The sequence below is a fragment of the Triticum aestivum genome, chromosome 1A (assembly GCF_018294505.1).
Source record: "Triticum aestivum cultivar Chinese Spring chromosome 1A, IWGSC CS RefSeq v2.1, whole genome shotgun sequence".
Taxonomy (NCBI): domain Eukaryota; kingdom Viridiplantae; phylum Streptophyta; class Magnoliopsida; order Poales; family Poaceae; genus Triticum; species Triticum aestivum.
The window spans coordinates 64,157,884-64,182,517 of NC_057794.1; the positions used below are offsets into that span (position 1 = coordinate 64,157,884).

Genomic DNA, 24,634 nt, shown 5'->3' on the forward strand with positions numbered 1-24,634 from the left:
TTTCTTTTAATGATTTTGAACAAAAAATACTTTGATAATTTTAGTTGCATCAATTTTATATAATTTTATTTTCATAAATTTTAGAGGTTGCTTATAATGTTTTGAACAAAAAATACTTTGATAATTTTAGTATCATAAATTTTATTTATGTTATTAAATTTTATTTTTTTATTTTGTTTCTACTTATATATTTATTAAAGTTTATATTATTTTGTTTCAAATTACTTATTTATTTTATTTTATGATAATTCTTTTTGCTATTAAATTTTCATGCATTTACTGATTATTTCGACTATAAGACCCTGAAATTGAAAAGCATTTCAAATGAACTCTCGAAAGGTTAAAAGTTGGCATGGTATCATCATTTCACCCACATAGCATGTGTAAGAAAGTATATAGTGTTACGGTAAAAACTGGATGAACTTCACGTACAAAACGGACAATCTTTTTCGAAGCATCAGGGTTTCATACGGAAACTCGTCTGTTACAAAGGGATTTCATTTTTTAACTTATTTGAACTCCATAATTTTTCTGTGTTCAAAATGCACCATTCAAAGCCACATCATCGATTTTCAACCCTTTCTGACTTCATTTGTTATTTTTCATGCATTTATTGATTATTTTCACCTATATGACCCTGAAATTGAAAAGCACTACAAATGAACTCTGAAAAGGTTGAAAGTTGGCATGGTATCATCATATCACCCACATAGAATGTGCAAGAAAGTAGAGAGGCTTACGGCAAAAATTGGATGCATTCCGTGTATAAAACAGACAATCTCTTTCGAAGTATCAGGGTTTCATACGGAAACTCGTCTGTTACAAAGGGATTGCATTTTTTTGAACTTATTTGAACTCCATACTTTTTCTGTGTTCAAAATGCACCATTCAAAGCCACATCATCAATTTTCAACCATTTCTGACTTTATTTGTTATTTTTCATGCATTTACCGATTATTTTCAGCTATAAGACCCCCTGAAATTGAAAAGCACTACAAATGAACTCTGAAAAGGGTGAAAGTTGGCATGGTATCATCATTTCACCCACATAGCATGTGTAAGAAAGTAGAGAGGCTTACGGCAAAAACTGGATGCACTTCGTGTACAAAACGGACAATCTCTTTCGAAATATCAGGGTTTCATACGGAAACTCGTCTGTTGCAAAGGGATTTATTTTTTTGAACTTGTTTGAACTCTATAGTTTTTCTGTGTTCAAAATGCACAATTCAAAGCCACATCATCAATTTTCAACCCTTTCTAACTTCATTTGTTATTTTTCATGCATTTACTGATTATTTTCAGCTATAAGACCCTGAAATTGAAAAGCACTACAAATGAACTCTGAAAAGGTTGAAAGTTGGCATGGTATCATCATTTCACCCACATAGCATGTGCAAGAAAGTAGAGAGGCTTACGGCAAAAACTGGATGCACTTCGTGTAGAAAATGGACAATCTCTTTCGAAGTATCAGGGTTTCATACGGAAACTTGTCTGTTACAAAGGGATTTTATTTTTTTGAACTTATTTGAACTCCATAGTTTTTCTGTGTTCTAAATGCACCATTCAAAGCCACATCATTAATTTAGTAAGCTCTCATGAATAGATAAGTGACCAAATTAATAGAAGTTCATCATCACATTAAAAACAAAGTACATACATAGTTCTCATTGAACAACAAATAGCTCTCCAAAGCATCTAGTTAAACCATACATTGAAACTATGTAAAACCTTTCAATGCAACAACAAATGTGATCATAATCACAACCAAGGTAAAAATTGATCCAGCAGCATAATGATACCAAGCCTCGGTATGAATGGCATGTTTTCTAATCTTTCTAATCTTCAACCGCATTGCATCCATCTTGATCTTGTGATCATCGATGACATCCGCAACATGCAACTCCAATATCATCTTCTCCTCCTTAATTTTTTATTTTTTTCTTTCAAGTAATTGTCTTCTTCTTCAACAAAATTTAACCTCTCGACAATAGGGTCGGTTGAAATTTCCGGTTCAACTACCTCCTACATAAATAAAATCTATGTCAACTTGATGGGCATAATTGTCATAAACAATAAATGAACCAAATAGTTATAAAAGATAATATATACCACATCCAAATCATAGCCAGGACGAGGGCGGACGGGGGCGGATACCAAAACCATCGCACTATATAATAACAAGCAATAATAAAAGTAAGAAAATTAGACAAGTATCTATCTAAAGTAAGATTTTTTTCTTTCAGAAGAAGATAAGAGGCTCACCACGGTGGTGCATGCGACGAGATAGACGCGGGCGATCGACGGTGGTGAAAAAGGGGACGGGACATGACGGACCGCTAAACCTAGACAAATCTCGGGGAAAATGGAGCTTGGAGGTCGAGCTTTGAGAGGAGAAAGCTTAACTAGCGTGGCTCGGGCATTTCATCGAACACCTCGTGTGCATAGGAGGTGAGCTAGAGCACCCAAATGCCCTCTCCTCGCCGGCCAGAAAAAACAGAGCATTGTGGAGTGCTCTACTACGGCGATGGGGTATATATAGGCAACTCATTTGTCCCGGTTCATGGCTGGAACCGGGACTAAAGCCCAGCCTTCTGTCCCGGTTCGAGCCAAGAACCAGGACCAATGTTTGTGGGCCAGGAGCGAGGCCCATTGGTCCTGGTTCGTGCCTAGAACCGGGACAAATGGGTCCATACGAACCGGGACCAATGCCCACGAGGCCCCGGCCGCCCCTCTGGGCTCACGAACCGGGACAAATGCATCCATTGGTCCCGGTTCGTGGAAGAACCGGGACTAATGGGCTGGCCAGGCCCGAACGAAAGCCCCTTTTTCTACTAGTGATGGACAACTCCCCCAAGCCACGGCAAGGCCATCGGCATGCTTGCAGCCTTCATCTCATGGTCCATTTGGAGACGCCGGAACACTTGCGTTTTCGACGGCGCCACACCTTCCCGTACCCACCTGGTTAGCCATATCCAGGAGGAAGCTTGCACCTGGGCGAAAGCGGGGTGCTCGAGGGCTTAGTAACATTTTACCTGTAATTTAAGCCCTTACTGTCTCGGGGCTGAGCACCCTCTCTCCCTGCTCCCTAGCATCCTTGTCAGCACCTGGCCGTGTACGCTTCGTGAGGATTGTCAGTTTGCCACCGTGTAATTCTCTCATCCCCTATCTATATCTATACCTATACCTACTATTAAAGCAAGGTGATATTCTTGGTTTCGTCCCGCTTAGGTGATTTTATATATTTTTTACTGTATTCGAGGTGGTACTATTTTTTGCTACAAAACAAATTCATATTCGTTACCGCTGTTTTTTGGGGTCTATGCACGCCAACCCTGCTCTGGGCCTTTTGTTGGTGTATGTCACAAACGTACTGGGCCATGGGCCTGCTCTTGTGCTGAGAAGAAGGATTCGCAAAAAAATTGCCACTTGCACTAAGGATCGAGCCCACGACCTGGTATTTGCCTCCTTCAGGCTAGGACCAGCTCCTGTGTATGTTAACTACACCGCTCATTATGCATTTAAATAGTCTCACCTCGCTTTTTTACATGATTTTTATCAGTTTATATAGCCCACGAGTTGTCACAGAATAAAAAAGACACCAAGAATAACGAACAGAGGCTGAAGTGTGGGTCCTATTTAACCTTGAAAGCAAAGGAATTTCGCAATATAAGAAAGAAGACAGAAAAGGACGCAGTAAAAAAGTTGGGGTGTGAATATCAGTTAACTCGCGTGAAATGGAGGCTGGAAGGGAGGACCATGCCATCTCTTGTAATTAAAGGAAATTATGGTCGTACAAAGCAAATGGATAAAACGAAACCTCGATCAAATGAAAATATTGCGGACTCCTAGCTTTTCATTATGGAGACACCTAAGTTTGCGGACTCAATTGATCACAAAATTTTATTTCATTGATAGCATTGATTTTCATCAAAAATTAATATGCAGCTAACAAAAAATGTTAGAGATTTTGTGATCAATTGAGATTATATTCGGTTTATGAACACTAGAATTATATACATAGAAGGATGATCCGATTTTTTGAAAAAAATTGTAAAAAAAATAGTGGTAATAGAATTATATACACCTTTTGACGTAATGTTAGAAATTAGGATAACACTAAAACTGATTATGTGATATTTTCACTCTTTCCTCTTATGAACAGAAAGTGTACATAAGGAAAGAGGACGTGAATGAGGATATGAAACAATACGGGTGGGATGCCATGTTCAAATAGAGGATATGAACCAGGGTTTTGATCTCCCGTTGCAACCCACGGGCCTATGTCCTAGTTCTATCCTATATATCTAAGAGATTCATCCCCACTAACCTATTTATCTAAACATGCAGCCTATCCACGTCATCAACTATGCCATCTCACCAAAATTTGTTCCCACCTCTGCCATGTCAACAAAACATCGAGAGAGAAAATTTATCGCCACCTTCAGTTCTAATGCAAACGAATCGTCCATATTTATCACCAACACCGGTTCCCCTGCAAACGAATCGTCCATTCTCCCCCCTTCCCGCTTCCGCAGTTGAAGAGTCAACCTAGACCACCACTTCATATCTATCGAGTACTCCAGCCCTCCTTGAGAGCGCGGCGAGGCGTAGCGACGATGCCGAAGTGCCGAGCGGCCCCCCGTGATCCAGGCACGCCATCCCGCTTGACCCCGGTGAGCCGCCCCACGATCCCAGCAATGTCTCTCTGACCCCGCTACCCTGTGTTCCCATCTGTGCCGCCATGTGTGACCTCGGCGTCCTAGCCCGCGACCCCCTGCGCGTGATGCTGCTCTGGCAACCCTAGCTAAGCGCGTGTCTGCTCTTCCACCGACCACTCTAGCTGTCCTTCAGGGGGAGGCCGCTCCCATTGGCTCCATGTGAATATGTGATCACTGGGAGTCAACCTAGCCCGCACCCCATTGCCGGTAAATCGAGTCCCACGGGATACGTCAGCCCATGCCATGCGCCCCGACGTCGACCAACGCTCCCGGTGAGCCACACTTGCCACTTTTGGTGTCCTCCCCCAACGACACCTGCACCAAAGGTGGGGACTCTCCTTCCTCTGTGTCCAAAGATTTGAGTGATTTTTTTGAGTTAGCCTGGGCTGCAAGCTCTGATTCGTGTGTGGTAGGGTGACTTTTTTAAGAAGAAAACTCTATTCTGTCTCCAGCGCCACTTCCTCTGCGGCAGCAAGTCAGGTCTCAAGCACAGCTGGCAAGCATCTCTCTGTATAGTAAACCCATTAAGCTACGCATGAAGGGTGGCCAACCAGCTATGCCATGTGGCGCAAGCTGGTTGGCCGCGATGAGAAATCTTTTGTAAATTTTTTTAGATGAAGCTGAGGATTATCTTTTAAATGTATTTTTTTATATGGGAGTGAGGACCTCTGGTATTTTTTTAAATGAATAGTTATGCAAAGTGGCGCTCACTGGTAGACTGCGGTGGTAATTTTTTCTTTTTTTTCTTCTTTTAGATGAATGTGAGGATTTTTTTTCTCTGAGATTTTTTTCTAGACAGAGGCAAGGACTCTATGTATTTCTTCAAATAAAAATGTGAGCACAACTTCCTCTCAAGAGGCGTCACAGGGTGACGCCCCAACCACTAGTATATCTCTCACGTACGTACATACACATATACTCCTGTTAGTAGTTAGTTTTCTAATGCTTTATGTTGATTGTTTTGCAGAATCAGAGCATATGTGATCTTGCTACACACTTTCGGGTATGTTATTTCCTACCTGTTTGCAGTTCATAAGTTAGGCAAAATATGTTTGTTCCATTGATTTTTCATACTGCAACTTATGATGGTGTATGCCACAGGCAGCAGTATCTAGCACTTCCCCTCCCACTACTTTCCTATTTCTAATAGGTGGTCGAACCCTGTTCACATGGAATTGGTGTGTCCCCAAAACACATCATGTTTTTACATGTAGATTCTTTTGTACATAGCAATTAGCAAGTATGACTCTCACTCAACACGTCGTCTTCTAGGGCTAATTCTGCACCCGTTATGTTTCGGAGAGGATATTTAATCTTCTTCCTTCACATTTAGCTAGAATTTGGTGTGTATCCATCGTGAATTCCATTTTCTTATTCATGTTTCACTAGTAGAAAAGGGGGCTTTGGTTCGGGCCAGAAAAAGGCATTAATACCTATTGCATTATGAACCAGGACTAATGTGAGCATTAGTCCCGGTTCAAGCGGCGAGGACACGGTACAGGCATTACTCCCGGTTCAAATGGGACCTTTAGTCCCGGTTCGTGCCACGAACCGGTACTAAAGGGTGCGATGCCAATTAGTACCGGTTCGTGGCACGAACCACCGGTACTAGTGGGGTTGAGACCTTTAGTACCGGTTTGTGCCACGAATCGATACTAATGGTGCAATTTTCAAATCCTACCCCCCCCCCCCCCCCCCCCGTGTATCGCCTTTTCAGTTTTGTAAAAAGCAAAAGAAAATGATAAAAACTTCAAAAGTTAAAATCCTTCGAGATGTAGTTATGTTACCACATCTACTAGTTAGGAAAATTTTGAAACTTAAATTTGAACATGTTTTGCAAAAAAGTGTAGGGAAAATGTAAAACGGCTATAACTTTTGCGGCCTGTTTGCAAATTTTTAGAATCCTCAAATTCCAAAAGGAAAAAAAGTTATGCTCAAATTTCAGTTTTTTTAAATTTTCATTAAATCTGGTCAAACTATGGTCAAACTGCTTATTCAAGAAGTATTAGTGTTACTAAATAATTATTCAAGAATATTAGTGTTACTAAATAATTGTTTCAGTTTTTTTGAATTTTGGTCAAATCTGGTCAAACTGTGGTCAAATTACTTATTCAAGAAATATTAGTGTTACTAAATAATTATTGTTTTTTAAAACAATAGTTTCAAACTCAAACAGTGAAATGTGTGACTTCATGCTCAAGCTAAACTCCTGAGCGTTAATAGGATTGAAATCTTACTATTGTCAAGAAAACAACAAGTGCAGACTTGGAAACGAGGGAGAATAGAACCTGGAAGTTAAGCGTGCTCAGGCTAGGGGAGTGGGATGGGTGACCGTTCGGGAAGTTAGATGATTTGGAATGATGAAGGGTGATTAGAGATTAAACTGAGCAGTGATGAGGGGTGATTAGAGATTAGAGGTTAAAATAATTCAGACATTGGAAAATCCGGAAAAAAATTCAAAAAAAATTCAAAAAAATAAAACAAAAATAAAAAAATCCTTTAGTACCGGTTGGTGTTACCAACCGGGACTAAAGGGGGGACCTTTAGTAACGACCCTAAAGGTGAAGGGTTTCGTAGTAATTTTAAAAAAATTCCTACGCACACGCAAGATCATGTGATGCATAGCAACGAGAGGGGAGAATGTTGTCTACGTACCCACGCAGACCGACTGCGGAAGCGATGACGCAACATAGAGGAAGTAGTCGTACGTCTTCCCGATCCGACCGATCAAGCACCGAATCTACGGCACCTCCGAGTTCGAGCACACGTTCAGCTCGATGACGATTCCCGGACTCTGATCCAGCAAAGTGTCAGGGAAGAGTTCCGTCAGCACGACGGCGTGGTGACTATCTTGATGTACTATAGCAGCAGGGCTTCACCTAAACTCCGCTACAGTATTATCGAGGAATATGGTGGCTGGGGGCACCGCACACGGCTAAGGAATAGATCACGTGGATCAACTTGTGTGTTCTAGGGTGCCTCTACCTCAGTATATAAAGGACCAAAGGGGGGAGGCTGGCCGGCCACAAGGGGTGCGCCAGGAGAGTCCTACTCCCTCTGGGAGTAGGATTCCCCCCCCCCCCAATCCTAGTTGGAATAGGATTCGCGGAGGGGGAAAAAAGAAGGAGGGGGCCGGCCACCTCTCCTAGTCCTAATAGGACTAGGGGAAGGGGGAGGCGCGCAGCCCATGTAGGGCTGCCTCTTCTCTTTTCCACTAAGGCCCATCATGGCCCATTTAGCTCCCGGGGGGTTCCGGTAACCTTCCCGGTACTCCGGTAAAATCCCGATTTCACCCGGAACACTTCCGATATCCAAACATAGGCTTCCTATATATCAATCTTTATGTCTCGACCATTTTGAGACTCCTCGTCATGTCCGTGATCACATCCAGGACTCCGAACAACCTTCGGTACATCAAAATGCATAAACTCATAATATAACTGTCATCGTAACCTTAAGCGTGCGGACCCTACGGGTTCGAGAACAATGTAGACATGAACGAGACACGTCTCCGGTTAATAACCAATAGTAGGACCTGGATGCCCATATTGGCTCCTATATATTCTACGAAGATCTTTATCGGTCAGATCGCATAACAACATACGTTGTTCCCTTTGTCATCGGTATGTTACTTGCCCGAGATTCGATCGTCGGTATTCCAATACCTAGTTCAATCTCGTTACCGGCAAGTCTCTTTACTCGTTCCGTAATACATCATATCGCAACTAACTCATTAGTTGTAATGCTTGCAAGGCTTATGTGATGTGCATTACCGAGAGGGCCCAGAGATACCTCTCCGACAATCGGAGTGACAAATCCTAATCTCGAAATACGCCAACCTAACATGTACCTTTGGAGACACCTGTAATGCTCCTTTATAATCACCCAGTTACGTTGTGACGTTTGGTAGCCCCCAAAGTGTTCCTCCGGCAAACGGGAGTTGCATAATCTCATAGTCATAGGAACATGTATATGTCATGAAGAAAGCAATAGCAACATACTAAACGATCGGGTGCTAAGCTAATGGAATGGGTCATGTCAATCAGATCATTCAACTAATGATGTGACCTCGTTAATCAAATAACAACACTTTGTTCATGGTTAGGAAACATAACCATCTTTGATCAACGAGCTAGTCAAGTAGAGGCATACTAGTGACACTAAGTTTGTCTATGTATTCACACATGTATTATGTTTCCAGTTAATACAATTCTAGCATGAATAATAAACATTTGTCATGATATAAGGAAATAAATAATAACTTTATTATTGCCTCTAGGACATATTTCCTTCAAAAGGCCCTCTAGAACCGGGACAAAAGGCCATTTTTCTACCAGTGTTTGATACTATATCTATGTCTATCAAATCATGGATGCTTATGTCACTCATACAGACCTCTAATATTTAATGCAGAGATGAAGACTTGGATTTGATTTTGCTTTGGGCTCATTATTTGTGCGGATTTTTTATATCTGGTGATTATTGCACCTGATGGTGATGATTAGTATGATATATGAAAAGAAAATTGTATTTGCCAAGAATTTAGTACAACTTGTGTTCGGAGAATCACTACCAGAATAACCTTATATACCTACGGCCTTATCTATGCCGACGGCCTAGCGAATACCGTAGGCATAGAAAAGCCATCGGCGTAGCTCCATCTATGCCTATGGAAGCCATAGGCATAGTAAGGCCGTCGGCATACATCGATCTATGCCTACGGCAGCCGTAGGCATAGTTAGCCCGTCGGCATAGAGGTGTCCCTAGTGGCCCGGGGACAGACGGCGGGCTGACACCGTCAAATTTATGCCGCGTGGCAGAGCTATGCCGACGGCAAAGCCGTAGGCATAGTTTTCCATCTATGCCTATGGGCTAACTATGCCTACGACTGCCGTTGCTAAAACAACTTGCTCCTCATTTGATTTCGAGGATGTTATTGCTGCTAAACTAGGAACAACAACAACCACGCTTTGGTTCCCCAAAATTCAGATGGCACTTGCATCTCTACATACACACACATATGAATATGCACCTCGGATTGGTTCAGTTTGCATGTTTACATTTGCTTTAACTTTGACTGAAACTATCTTGGTGACACTTGCATCAATGGTGTGTTCTGCCCTTGTAGATGTCCTTGGATAAGATGGTCATTGGAGTGTAGGGGAGGAACAACCTTGTCTTGCTCAAGGAAGACGACCACCCGATCTCGACGACGGCACGGCAACAAGTAGCACTCGCCTCCTTCCCAAGGTGAAGGTCTGATCCGCCTGCTTAGATGGTCTGCTCTTGTCTTATGCATGTGAAGGGAGAAAGCCATTGGACTGAATTATATTTGCATGTGAGGGGAGCGATCATTTTGGTAGATGCAGAGTATAGATTCACAAAATTCACCACATGACCGTACTACCTATATCCAAATTCTGGATACCACTTGCATCTTTTGTATGTACACACGAAAAAGCATGACAGTTTGCTTCAGTTTGTATGTGTCCAATTGTTTTTTTACTTTGACTGAAACTATCTATCTTGGTGGCACTTGCATCTCCTGTACATACATACATATGAATCAGCACCGCACTTCTCTTCAGTTTATATGTGTCATTTTTTTGGTTGAACTTTGACTGAAACCAACTGGATGGCACCTCAATCTGTACATGCACACGAATCAACACCACCTTGGTTTAGTTTTGTACGTGTCCATTTGTTTTTACTTTGACTAAAACCAACTCGATGACACTTGCATCTTCTGTATATACATATGAATCAGCACCACACTTCTCTTCAGTTTGTATGTGTCAATTTTTTTGGTTGAACTTTGACTGATACCAACCGGATGGCACCTCAATCTGGAGCTTGCCTTGAACAACTCATGCTTGATAGATACAACCGAAACTGGAGCATATCTGTGATGTGTGTATTAGTAGCATTGTTTGGTTCAAGCACCAACATGACAAGTTATCTTCATCAAAGGCAATAATTTTCTGCCTTTTTAGTTGGATGCCCCTGTTCTAGGCGGGTTTCTTTTGGTAAATTCAATGTATATATTACATATTCATCCTCACATGTAGGATCTTCGGTTTGTTATACTGATTGTATGCCACCTCCATCGTTGCAGCCTTGTCTCCCCCCCCCCCCACCGCCTCTCGGCCTCCTCTAATGTTGCTGTGGAGTCTTAGAATGGGAATGTTATGTACATAAAAAATATTCTATGGTCTGTGTTTCCAAATCCATGGTTGTTGAATCATGTCTGTATAAGCATTTGTAGATAGCTAGCCTTTTTGGCTAATCTTTTTTTTGGTTCTGGCGAGCAAGTATGGTGACCGCAATGTCATAGGCATAGATGGCTCTCATGATACCAGGAGCTGCCGTGTGGCGTGTATGCCTACCGCAAAGCCGTCGGCATAGTTTTGCATCTATGCCTACGGCTAAGCCGTCGGCATAGCCCTGCACCAGGAGCTAACAGAGAGCGCCACGTGGCTGGGCTATGCCGACAGTTTAGCCGTAGGCATAGGTTTGAAGCTATGCCTACGGCTAAGCCGTCGGCATAGCCCTGCCACGTGGCGTGTCTTGTATGGGCAGCACTTGACGGTGGCACCGGCAGTCACCGTTAGGCGCGGAGCGTTGCCGACGGCCAGGACCGTCGACATAGATATACGGACGCCGTCGGCATAGGTGTCTATGCCGACGGGGACCTGGGGTACGCCGACGCGTATGTTGCCGACGGGGCCGTCGGCATAGGCCTATGCCGATGGGAATCAGGGCTATGCCGACGGCCTGGGCCGTCGGCATAGGGGCTCAGTGTGGTAGTGAATTTTAGCACAGTTTGTGTTTTGAGAATTTTAGTATAGGTTGTGTTTTTCAGAGAATGTTAAGAAGATTAAGAAAAGGCAAATTCTATCATTCTAAGAAGATCCAAGTAGATGTTTTTGAGCTAGGAGTTCCTTTGTGGACGTTATTTACTATTAGGTCTTGGGATAGTTGAAAAATAATGAGAAGTCTTTTGTGAGCTAATTTGAGCTTAGGTACAATTGATCTCTTTCTTTCTCGATGCCATTTTACTTCATGCTCCACATTTTATTCTAGACTTCAGTTAGTTGAATGAATAATGCGGTGAGTGATCTTCTGTTACATGATTGAGGTAAATGAATATTATGGAGTTGGAACCTTTTATCAGGTTGTTTCAGTTTACGTGCATATTGTTCTTCTGTTAAGGCTTGAAGCTGCTCACTTCTGTCAAGTTTGCATGAGCTAAAAGCCTAAAACAATAAGATACACCGAAGTCTATCATCAGCTGATTTGAGTTTTCTTACTTTAATATCACAAAGTATCCCACATATGGGTTGTTTTCTCATAAATGCACATTCCTTCTGTATTGAAGAACATTACTAGTTGTGGCCAAAAGAGTTCTCTCTTGATTGATATGTTATTGCTACTACATCTGTTTGATCATTTGTCACAATTTTTGCATTCTTCCTTCCTCTCTATTTATATCAGAATTTGATGTGGCTAATCATTTATTCATGTGGGTATCAGATGTGTTCGAATGTGATTTGGGTAGACATCGACATGGACATATGCACTCTACTGTAGTAGTTCAAGTAGTTCTATAATAGGAGACCCTCCAGGATGACAACTAGAATACCAACCAAATCCCCATGATTCTGATTGCCACATCTCATCCCATGCTTTGGTCAGCATACCTTTCATTGTGTAATAACCATCAACTTGATCAATAAGGGAGGAATGCAAACCTTGAAGGTAAGGCTACTACATACTCTCTTTGTCATGATGGTATATTGTTCATACATAGTATTTCGATGTTAAGAGGAAGCCATGACATAATAGTTTTTTTTCCAGTACGAAAGTTGTAATCAGTCACATCACCATTTATTTCGATTATCTCTGATGATCATGGGAACTACAGGGATAAATCAAAACTGCATGATTTTGGTAACATGCACGATGGATGTGTTTACTTTACCTCATTCTGATTGAAGTAGCCATGCGACCCTCTGTGCAAGCAAAGTTTCATCTATCACACAACATTCAACATTTATATATCCATTGTTTTGTTTCATAGCTCTCAGCATGTAAAGATGAAATTCAAACAGGCTTTACCAGCAGCTATCTAGCGGTTTATGCTACAAGTCGGAGCTTATTACCAAAAATATAAATAGCCAAACTTTCATACTCAGGCTTGGCTTTGTCATATGTTGAGCAAGGCTGTGATTTAAGGTGTCTAAGCTGCATTTTGCATGGGTCATGCGGTGACATCAAGCAATTCGATGGGAAAAATGTTGGGGCACATTTTTTTAGTTTTGAGCTTTATAAATGTATTGTACTAATATCTACTTGCCACCTGCAAATACAATGAAACACTATTCCTCAACCCCGTCCCCCCCCCCCCCCCCTTTCTTCTCAAACCTGTTTTTATGAAGTGCATTATGTCATTGATGACACTCTTAGATAACCTCTCGGCAATCAAACATTGATAATCCAATAAGACCCTTAGGGCCAGTTCTTTTGGGCGATTCTAGCAGAATCGCCCCCCTCCCGAGCTTCTCCCAGAATCACTACTCCATATATTTTTTACAATCCTAGCTAATTAGACCTTAACTAGATAGGATTGTAAAAAAAATATGGAGTGACGATTCTGGGAGAAGCTGGGGTAGGGGTAATTTTGGGAGAATCGCTGAAAAGAACTGGCCCTTAATGTCAGCTAAATAGACATGTACACATGTAACCTCAATAATTAAATAAAATCAATCATATTTATTTTTTAGTTTTACTTCTCATATTACCAAGCAAATAATCATGTTTTATAAAATCAAATCTCATCAAAATATATTGTGACCAATTCCCGCAGCAACGCATGGGGGATTACTAGTTAATGAAATGATACGCAACATGCGTATTTGTGGAAAAAAAATTGGGCTGAAAGAAGGAATGCCTGGGTAGCTCCGCCCGATGAATCGTGGCCGCTATTCCAGAAACATCACGAAAAGTAATACTCCCTCCATTCCAAAATATAGTGCGCCTGCACTTCCCAAGGTCCAACTTTGACCCTAAATTTAACTAACGAGACCAACTGCGGCGGGAGAAAAAATTATATAATTGAAAACTTCTTTCGAATACGAATTCGCTGATATAATTTTTGCTCCTGCCGCAATCGGTCTTGGTAGTTAAATTTACGGTCAAAGTTGAAGCACGTGGATAGAGGAAACACTACATTGTGGAATGGAGGGAGTAGCACCGAACTCGCTGACCCAAGCCGTGATGCACTAATTGACCGGCCCCGTACCGCACACCTCACGACCTCCTCTTCACCCTTCCGGAGAGCTTACGTCCCAACCTCCCGCCAACCACTACTCGGAAACGCAGACGCCGTATAAGAAGGGAAACGAGTTGGCGTCATGCTGCACACCGCTCGGACGCAGGTAGTACACAAACACCAGAAACATACACACGCACACCCCGATCTCACTCTCTCGAGTGTACTAGCAACCAAGGAAAATGGCGCCGGTGAAGGTGTTCGGGCCGGCCATGTCGACGAACGTGGCCCGGGTGCTGCTGTGCCTGGAGGAGGCCGGCGCCGAGTACGAGGTGGTCAACATCGATTTCAAGGCCATGGAGCACAAGAGCCCCGAGCATCGCGTCAGAAACGTAAGATCCACGACCACTCAAATCCTCTGGTTTCCCGTATCACATTGTTTTGGCGCTAATGCAAGATGTTTTGGTTTCTTTCAGCCGTTCGGCCAAATCCCTGCTTTCCAGGATGGGGATCTGCTTCTCTTCGGTATGATCAATCACTTTGCCTTTGCTCTTTTCAGTTACTTTGTCCTTGTCAAAATAATTGTTAGTTAGTACCTGCTTGGCCTCTGTTTCTCGGCATCTTAACGGGACCGGCTAGCAAAGTGAATGCTTCTTTTTTAAAGAAAGTAGAGTAGTGAAGTGAATTATAGCCCTCAAATTTGTTTCCGATGGACGCTTGGTGTCCAAATATCTTATCAAATTCTCAAAAAAAAATTGTTTTCTTGTGTTTTCAGAGTCACGCGCAATTTCAAGGTACGTGCTTCGCAAATACAAGACGAACCAAGTCGACCTGCTGAGGGAGGGCAACCTAAAGGAGGCGGCCATGGTGGATGTATGGACGGAGGTCGACGCACACAGCTACAACCCAGCCATCTCGCCGATCGTGTACGAGTGCCTCATCAACCCGATCATGCTCGGCCTGCCGACCAACCAGAAGGTGGTGGGCGAGAGCCTGGAGAAGCTGAAGAATGTGCTGGAGGTCTACGAGGCACACCTCTCCAAGCACAAGTACCTGGCCGGGGACTTCGTCAGCTTCGCGGACCTCAACCATTTCCCATACACCTTCTATTTCATGGCCACGCCTCACGCGGCCCTCTTCGACTCGTACCCGCACGTCAAGGCCTGGTGGGAGAGCCTCATGGCGAGGCCGGCCGTCAAGAAGCTTGCCGCACAAATGGTTCCGAAGAAGCTGTGATTTGCTAGGCAGGGTTTTGCATCATGGGATCGGATCTCTGATCTGTATGGCATTTTCTTGTCGGTGTCGCTAATAAGGCAATAAGCTTGTGTGTGGCTGGAATTGCACCAGCGTGCGGTTTTTGTGCTTTGCGTGTGCGTGGTCGTGGAAACTCTTGAGATGGAACAATGTCTTCATAATGCGTTCAGATTTGTTGCTTGGCAAGCCTTAAATAAGATGTTTGTGTGTCTCTCTAGTCGATGATGTTTGCATGGTTTCTAACTCCCGTATTGAAATATATTTGCCACCACTGAATATTTTGAAGAAAAAAATCAGTTTGCATTTCGGCAAAGCACCGAATGGAATTTTTTTCACTTGATATCGATTAAAATCTGGCTAAACTTAAAGATTTCAAAAATAATAATTGTATTTTTCACCTAAGAAGTCTGTAGCTTCCGATCTAAAAATATGGTGGAAAAAAAACCCTTATATACTACCCCGTTTCAAAATATATATAAGGCTTTCAAAATATAAGGCTTTTTAGAGATTTTAATACAGACAATATACGGATGTATATAGATATATTTTAGTGTATAGATTAATTCATTTATGTATTTTAGTATGTAGTCTATATTCAAATCTTTAAAATGACTTTTTTCGAGGAAGGTCATCATGGCTAGCTTCATTGATTATTAAGCAACATTACATCATCCACGAGCTTAAGTATAATCAGCTGGGGGAACATCGTCCCAATTACAAGATAATTTATTCAAAAAACTATGTCTAGCTAGCTTATGAGCAACACTGCTGGCTTTTCTAGGACAATGAATAAAGTCTGACCTTCCCAATCATGAAAACCACGACAACGCATTCTGCATAAATAGCTGCTGCTGGATCTCATCATTATGATTGTCCAGTGCAAAAATTAATGACTTCAGTTGAATCGGACTCAGCTGTAACTCTTTGAAACCTCATAAAGTTAGGCAATATCAGCCCCTCTTTCATAGCCGTTGCCTCCATTGTAACGGCATCTGCAAGTAAAATGTGCATTTCCCAGTAAGAAATTTGCATGATAAATCTCTAGTGAGAATAGTCGTAGCTCGCGTGCCTTCCTCTGTGTGGTATGATGCATCTAAATTTAGTTTACCAAAACTTGGATTAGGTTTAGTCCATCTAATCTGAGAGTGCACATGATTCCCACAGCCAGCTCGTGTTGCATGAACTGTAATACCCAAGATAGATAGTGGCCATTTACTTATTGGAGGAACTGATTCGTTGTGGTTAGTTTGCCGGCGGAGCCACCATAAGCCTCCGATGGCTATTATTTCATGTACTCTTACAGTAGGCATGCATTGAATCGGCTTGTTTATTTCGCGGAAAATCTGTTAAAAAATTATTGACCCAGAGCGGTCAATATGCAAGACATCAATTATTACGTGAGATATGCCCAGCGCACTCCAAAGGTCCATGGCTTGGCCGCAAGTAAACATCAAATATTTAATATCTTCCGGACCTTGTTTGCAAATGGGACAAGTTCCATCAGTACCCACATGGCGGTTTGCAAGTATAGACTTTAGCAGGATTATTCGGTGCAATACCCGCCAACAGAACACCTGGATTTTACGAGGCACCGACAAATTCCATAGAGCTTTCCAAACAGGGTTATTAACTAAAGGTCCTGGTGTTGACAGATTAATACCACTCCTCCTAAATTGGTGAGACCACACTCCACATGATAAGTAGACCGAACTGAAAAAATCCCATTGCGAGTAAAATGCCACCCTATGAAGTCATCAAACGCCATGTAATTTACGTGGTATACTCAGAATTCTCTGGACATCTACCGAGCAAAAAAAAAAAAGAGAGGCAAGGATCTCATCCCACTAACCTTAAAAAAGAGGCCATGGGGATATGACCCTTCAGTCAGGTCTACTAGGAATCCATGGATCAAGTCCAAATATTAACATTTTTTCCATTTCCAATACGCCATCGTTAGAGAAAAAGAGAGTTTCTCTGAGCTTTCTTCCCCTTCCACTCCCCCGCTACTTGTTGTGCGCTGTCTCCGTCGGATTGGTCGTGCGCCACTATTTCCCCTCGAAACTGTAATAGCCAGCCAGGAGGCTCCTAAGTTTTCGGGGAATACTGTTCGGTCATTATTGAAATAGTGTTTGAAATGTATGCAGACAACGTTGGATGACCCCCTCCCGTATTCGTTTACGCGGACTGGTCCCCCTGTTTCATGAACATATCCGGAAGGAAATTTGTGGGTCGCCGTTGGAGATGCCCTCAGTTTGCAAAAAGAAAAAAAAAGAAAAAAGTGAGAGCATTGGCCCCGTTTAAACGCTGATCTACTCTCCTGTCAAAGCAAAAATGGGGATAAACTACCACTTGCTTGCCTCCTAGGAAAAGTTGATTATGAATAGCAATGATACGTTGTCAATAAAGAATTACAGAGGTCATCACACCCAGATCATCCAGATTGTGTCAAAGGGCCAGCTGGTAATCGTTGTGGGGACCTTTAGTAGAGGCCAAGATAAGAGCACCAGGTAAGTACTCTACTTACTGGCGTCAAATTGATTAGGGTATGTTTAGGACACATCTAGATGTGACATAGTTATGTCACATCTAACCTGGTAAGCACTATGTTTGTGGTCTATTTTTTTTTGTCCTAGCTTTTTTTTATTTCTTGTTGCTGCGTAGTTATTTTTAAAAGGTTAGATGTGACATCATTAAAAAACATCTAGATGTGAATTAGACAAACTGAATTGATTAATATAAAGGTTTGTTGAACTAATTAGCTCGTTGAATTTCTCTGATGACAATCCCAAGCGCACGATCGTCAACCAGAATGGCCGCGTGGTTCACGCTGGCCACCTTGACCATCCTAAAATAAGGACCACCACGCCTCCACTCCGGCTCCACCGCCACTAGGCTCGCCAGGTTGACCAGGCCGTCACCGTCTCCAACATCCACGCCGGGCGTCCCCTCGAAATCATCCCTCGGGTACACCATCCTCTCCGGCGTCGGCACCCCGACCCCCACGACGCATGTCACCGGCACCCTCGGACAGACCGGCAGCTCCTCGAACAGCGGCAGCACGCGCGACTCGTACGGCCCGACGCCTTCGCCGAACCCAATGTCGCGGAGGAAGCCCACCACGTCGCTGGCCGAGTAGTTTCGGTGCTTAGTGCTCACCAGTGGCTGCCCGGCTCCGAACACCTTCGCGCTGGGCAGCGGCCACAGGCTGCTCTGCAGGCTCCGGTACTCCTTCCGCAGGGCCTGCATGCCCAGCACGAGTCCTCCCCACGGAGCGGCGATGGGGATGAAGTGCCTCACGAACCGCCGGCGCCACGCCAGGGGCTGCCGGATCAGGAACTGGTGTGCCAGTGTGCCGCCGTAGCTGTGGGTGACGATGATCGCGGGGCGGTCGCCGTTGAGCTGGCTCGCCCTCTCCACCAGGCTCTTGAGGCTCCTGAAGAACTCGGTGCCTATTCTGGATGGATGGCCGGCCGGCGCGACGGCGTAGCGGAAGTCGTACGGCGCGCCGAACATCGCCGCTCCGTCGCGGTACCCGGCCCCCTCGAGCCTCTCCAACAGCTTGTCCATGTAGGAGAAATTCCTCCGGTCTGGATCTGGGTGGCGGAATCCATGGGTGGAGCCGAAAAAGGGGACGCGCGTCTCGACGCCGGGGACGCGGCGTCATACACCGTGCTCATCTGGTCGGCGAAGCACCGGACGCCGGCGGGGTCGTCGTGGAGAGCTGTGTAGTTGAGGAAGAGGCGGAACCAGCCGGACTTGTGCGCGCCGCACCCCGGCCGGTAGAGCTCGGTGAGCCGCGCGTCGAGCTCGTTGCTGGCGTAGCCCGGCACCAGCACCACGGGATGCATCCGCGGCCGCGATGATGACCACCATAGTGCTGCGGCTGCTACTGCGAGCATCAGAAGAATCATTCGCCATCGCACAAGACGAATTGCCATGAACCGGCGAGTGGACGAAAATCTCAATCGAGCCATCGATCTTTGGGTTCAATCAATGTGGTGTGTACAGAGCTAGTAGCGTAGATGCAATTGATTCACATTTAGGCTGGTCATAGTGGGGAGTAACTTATAGTACTCCCTCATCACAGTTTAGAAGGCACAGTTAAATTTGCGTGTGTTTCCATAATAGATAAGGTTTAGGGCGCATTGCATTTATTTCTAGTAGCTAATTAGTACTCCGATATACTATTTTTATATGCATGCGTAGTGTGAATACTATTTTTTAGCCCATTTCATAATCAATAGATAACCATCTAGGTCCCAGAGAATTTACAAGCGCGTCTACTAAAACGTGACGGAGAGAGTACTACCTCTCTCTCAGTTTATAGAACGTGCGCGTACTTCTAGGTCGTCAATTTGACCAACCTAATACAAGTCATATATCACAAAAAATATACCAATATAAACTTTAGATGTTTTATTTTCAGACGGTATAATTTTTGTGTTATATAGGTTATATTAGATTGATAAAATTGACAACGTAGGTATATGTGCAGGACTTGTAAACTGAAACAGAGGTAGTAGTGGCATGTATATGACACTAGTCTAAGTTACTACCTTTATAGTGCAAAGTAGCATAGTACTAGTGTCATAGATGGCTTCATTTATTAGAGGGTGCTTGGATACGTTTTAGTCTCATGACTAAAAATAGTGGGACTAAAACTTGCTAGCCTCACCCATGCTTGGATCCAAATACTAAAGAGACTAAAATCAAGTTATTGAGCATTTATTATCCTCAAAACCCTTCAATCCAGAACTCGCATGTGTTAAAGGAGAGAATTAAATAAGGAAAGAGAGGGCTAATACATATTTTAGTAGGTTTCTTATGACTAAAAATTTTTAGTCTCAAGACTAGTCCTAGCCTCTCTTTAGTCAGGGGTGCTTGGAACTTTAGCCTTTAAAAGAGACTATTTTTAGTCAGACTAAAAATAGTCCCTTGGATCCAAGCACCCTCTTAGCTTGTAGACTCATCTTGTATTGAGAAACGTTATGTTACAGTAACATATTATGTTACTACTTTTCATTAACTACTTGCCACATAAACAAAATTTCTTGGAGTGTGCTATGTTATTAGTTAAGTTACTCTCCCACTATGACTAGCCTTATACAACGAGTATACATCCATGTATTGTTTATATATTGACTTGACTTCTCTTAATGCAATTTGATCAACTTGCGGAACAAAAAGACTGATTGATCTCGGTCCTCGAGAAAACTCATTTCTACTTAATAAATTGGAACAGCTATGTCATGGCTGGCTAACTTGCTTCTCTAAATAAATATAAAAATGAAAAAAACTAGACCAATAGGGTGAAGAAGCCCCTACTGATTTTTAATAAAGGAGATGTGAGACCTGTGTAAGAACCGAGGTTCGAACACGCGCCGGCTGGGAGGAAGCACTGCCCCTTGACCACTGAGCTGAGAGCTCATCCACAAATAAATATAAGAATGTTTAGAACAAGTCCAATGCGCCAATTTAAATGGATGCTCGGTTTATTTTTTTTGTTTGTTTGGATTGGCTAGGCGATCATTGTTCACATGTGTCCGACCGATGCGTCCAAGGCCAACTTCAACGCGCGACCCATCTAATCCTCGCGTGTTCATTTGAACCCGAGCAGACAAACACGACGGCCCAACGGGCGACCCCATCCTCAAATTCTGTTCATTTGACGTCCGGCTCGACCCATTTACAGAGCAAAATTGCTCCTGGTTTGCGTCTAGGCGTATAGCAAACGGACGCGCACGCGCCTGCATGTCAGCCGCTCACATACTTCCCACCGCCAATATTCAAGGCGCACGCGCGTGCGGACCCACTTGTCAGCCACCCGGCCGCTCGGTCCTCGTCCTTTTCAATGTGGAAGCCGTGGACCGGCCAGTTCACGGACTTCCAATTTGGAAGCCGTGTGCCTCCTCGAATCCTGACACGCGCAAACCCTAGACCCCGGCCACCGCTCCTCCACCTCCTCGCTGGCGTCCATGGTGTGGATGTGGATCTCTGGCAAGGGGAAGCATGACCACGAGGCCGGGTCGTCCTCCGACCGCCACAACCGCTCCATCCATCCCCCACCTCCTCCGGCACTCAACATTTCCCTGTCGGCGGCCCCGTCTCAGCAACGGCCGTATGTGATGGTCGAGATATGCCATAGGTACAGCGAGACGAGCACACCGCTGCTGTGGAATGACATGCACCTCCCCAACAACTGGCATCTCTCAGCGGACCGCGTGCCCGTTCCTCCGGTCCCGGTCAGTGGCCACGCTTGCTGTGAGGAGATCAACCACCGCCGTGCCCCGCGTGCCCGCTCCCGTCATCGATGATGCCAGGTATGTCGTGGACTCCCTCCTGTGGGATACTTGGTTCCGTGATGAGCACGACCTATGACGGCAGTCATATTTCGCCACTCGTGGTCTATCGGGGGGATGAACCCAAGGCAGGAAATAGAAACCGGATCCTTTTCAAAAACAACGGGGCCAGCAACGCCCCTCGATCCGGCTCACGCTTGGCCGGGTCGCTCGAGCCGGCCAAGCCCCTCGACCCGGCCAAATTCCTCAACCCGGCCCCGACGGCCGGCGCATGGCAGCCGAGCCCGGCGCACCAAGACTTCCCGAACAAGCCAGCTTCCCCTTGGCGTGTTCCCCAACTCGGCCACGGGTCAGCTCCCGTCCCATCCAGGTCATACGATGGGACGAGTCTTCATTCAGAGATGAGCAAGGCAACAGTGCCCCGCCCATGCCTCTGGTCAGCCGGGCGTGGCAACAGTGCCCCACCTGCCCACTGACCAAGATTGGTGTGGCTACAGTACATCTGTCGTCACTGCCAATGCCAGCAAGCGGCGACCTGATGGAGCGCCACTGTAGCGGACTCAACCCGGCCACTCCCTGACAATCAACAAGACAACCAATAGTACCCCAACACCCGGCGGGTTCCGCGCCCGGAGAACCCGGCGAGCCCTGGCACCCGGTGGGTCCCAGTACCGGCTCCCCGGACGATGACAACCTGACCCCAAGGCCTTGTTACATTACCATTGTACCCCGGGGGTTGACCTATAAAACCCCTCAGGAGCCCTCATGCATACGGGCGATCACTTACTCACAGACCCATAGCAAGCAACACCCAAGGAGAGGGAGCAGCCTGAGCCTTGGCCTGCCTTCCTTTTTCCTCCATACAGCTCTAGGAGCAACTCTGTACTGTTAGATATCAACCACACTCGGCAGGACTATGGGTGTTATCTCTCCGGAGAGCCCCGAACCTGGGTATGTCTTGCGTCCCGCGCTCGCTCATGCCGACCTCGCCTCTGGAGCCCACCAGTGCCCTTGAGCCTCCTCTCTCTTTAGCCATCCCTTGGCATCTGTCGTGCGCCCACCACGACAGTTGGCGCCCACCGTGGGGTGCTACCTCTTCAGCATGCGTTGGTTTTCCCTTGAAGAGGAAAGGGTGATGCAGCAAAGTAGCATAAGTATTTCCCTCAGTTTTTGAGAACCAAGGTATCAATCCAGTTGGAGACTACACGCAAGTCCCTCGTACCTACACAAATAAATAAGAACCTTGCAACCAACGCGATAAAGGGGTTGTCAATCCCTTCACGGCCACTTGCAAAAGTGAGATCTGATAAAGATAATAAGATAAATATTTTTGGTATTTTTGTTGTATAGATTGGAAAATAAAGATTGCAAAATAAAAGGCGGCAGAAATAACAAGTAGATAGGAATATAATATGATGCAAGATAGACCCGGGGGCCATAGGTTTCACTAGTGGCTTCCCTGAAGATAGCAAATTCTACGGTGGGTGAACAAATTACTGTCGAGCAATTGATAGAAAAGCGCATAGTTATGAGAATATCTAGGCATGATCATGTATATAGGCATGACGTCCGCGACAAGTAGACCGAATCGATTCTGCATCTACTATTATTACTCCACACGTCGACCGCTATCCAACATGCATCTAGAGTATTAAGTTCATAAGAACAGAGTAACACATTAGGCAAGATGACATTATGTAGAGGGATAAACTCAAGCAATATGATATGAACCCCATCTTTTTATCCTCGATGGCAATAATACAATACTTGCCTTTCTGCCCCTGCTGTCACTGGGAAAGGACACCGCAAGATTGAACCCAAAGCTAAGCACTTCCCCCATTGCAAGAAAGATCAATCTAGTAGGCCAAACCAAACTGATAATTTGAAGAGACTTGCAAAGATATTAAATCATGCATAAAAGAATTCATAGAAGAATCAAATATTGTTCAAAGATAATCTTGATCATAAACCCATAATTCATCGGATCTCGACAAACACACCGCAAAAAGAATTACATCAAATAGATCTCCAATAGAATCAAGGAGAACTTTGTATTGAGATCCAAAGAGAGAGAAGAAGCCATCTAGCTAATAACTATGGACCCGAAGGTCTGTGGTAAACTACTCACACATCATCGGAGCGGCTATGGTGTTGATGTAGAAGCCCTCCGTGATCGATTGCCCCTCCGGCAGAGCGCCGGAAAAGGCCCCAAGATGGGATCTCACGGGTACAGAAGGTTGTGGTGGTGGAAATAGGGTTTCGTGGTGCTCTCGGATGTTTTCAGGGTATATGAGAATATATAGGCGAAAGAAGTAGGTCGGTGGATCCACGAGGGCCCCACGAGGGTGGGGGCGCGCCCTCCTACCTCGTGGCTGCCTCGTTGCTTCCTTGACGTCCACTCCAAGTCTTTTGGATTGCATTTGTTCCAAAAATAACTCTCCCGAAGGTTTCATTCCGTTTGGTATTCCTTTTCTGTGAAACATTGAAATAGGCAAAAAATAGCAATTTATAAAAGTGCATAACAAAGCCCACTAAACATCCAAAACAGATAATATAATAGCATGGAATGATAAAAAATTATAGATATGTTGGAGACGTATCATGGGGCAGCTCGAGGTCCTGGCCAGGAGCATGCTTCAGACGGGGCTCCTCTCCGACTCCGACGATCCCGTCACACTGGCGGACGACATCATCGACGCACTCGCCGCCTCCTTCACCGCGCTGCGCATCTCCGATGCGCCTACGACCGACGAGTACCCCAGTGAGGTACTTGACTTTTCCGACTCCCCCCTTTCCCTCGGCGGCAGCACTCCCGTCGGGGCAATGGACCTCTGCGTGGAGGTCTTCGTCACCGGCACCGGCGCCTCTAACTCGTCCAACGCCGCGAGGAGGGCTGCCGAAGCCGAGGCCGCAGCGGGACGGGCCACCCCACCAACCTGCCACGCGCCACGATGTAGAGCCTTCGCGTCCCCATCGGCACCGACATCGATGCCTCCAACATCACCGAGGCCCGGACTTGGCTCGATGAGGATCGCCAGCGCCTGCTGGACCTCACCGAGACGCTCGCGGCCACGCAGCGCCGCCTCGACTCC

General features: G+C 44.9%; 2 protein-coding genes across 2 annotated transcripts; one reads left to right on the top strand and one right to left on the bottom strand.

Annotated features, from left to right (window-relative positions):
- Positions 1-14,131: 14,131 nt before the first annotated feature.
- LOC123094889 (probable glutathione S-transferase GSTF1) lies at positions 14,132-15,548 on the top strand. The gene is made up of 3 exons (XM_044516789.1): positions 14,132-14,381; positions 14,466-14,514; positions 14,765-15,548. The coding sequence occupies exons 1-3, from the start codon at positions 14,232-14,234 to the stop codon at positions 15,223-15,225; spliced, it is 660 nt and encodes a 219-aa protein (XP_044372724.1). The 5' UTR covers positions 14,132-14,231; the 3' UTR covers positions 15,226-15,548.
- A 2,445-nt stretch (positions 15,549-17,993) lies between these two features.
- Positions 17,994-19,440, bottom strand: LOC123094998 (lecithin-cholesterol acyltransferase-like 1). The gene has a single exon (XM_044516867.1). The coding sequence runs from the start codon at positions 18,808-18,810 to the stop codon at positions 17,995-17,997; it is 816 nt and encodes a 271-aa protein (XP_044372802.1). The 5' UTR covers positions 18,811-19,440; the 3' UTR covers position 17,994.
- Between the last annotated feature and the right edge of the window lie 5,194 nt (positions 19,441-24,634).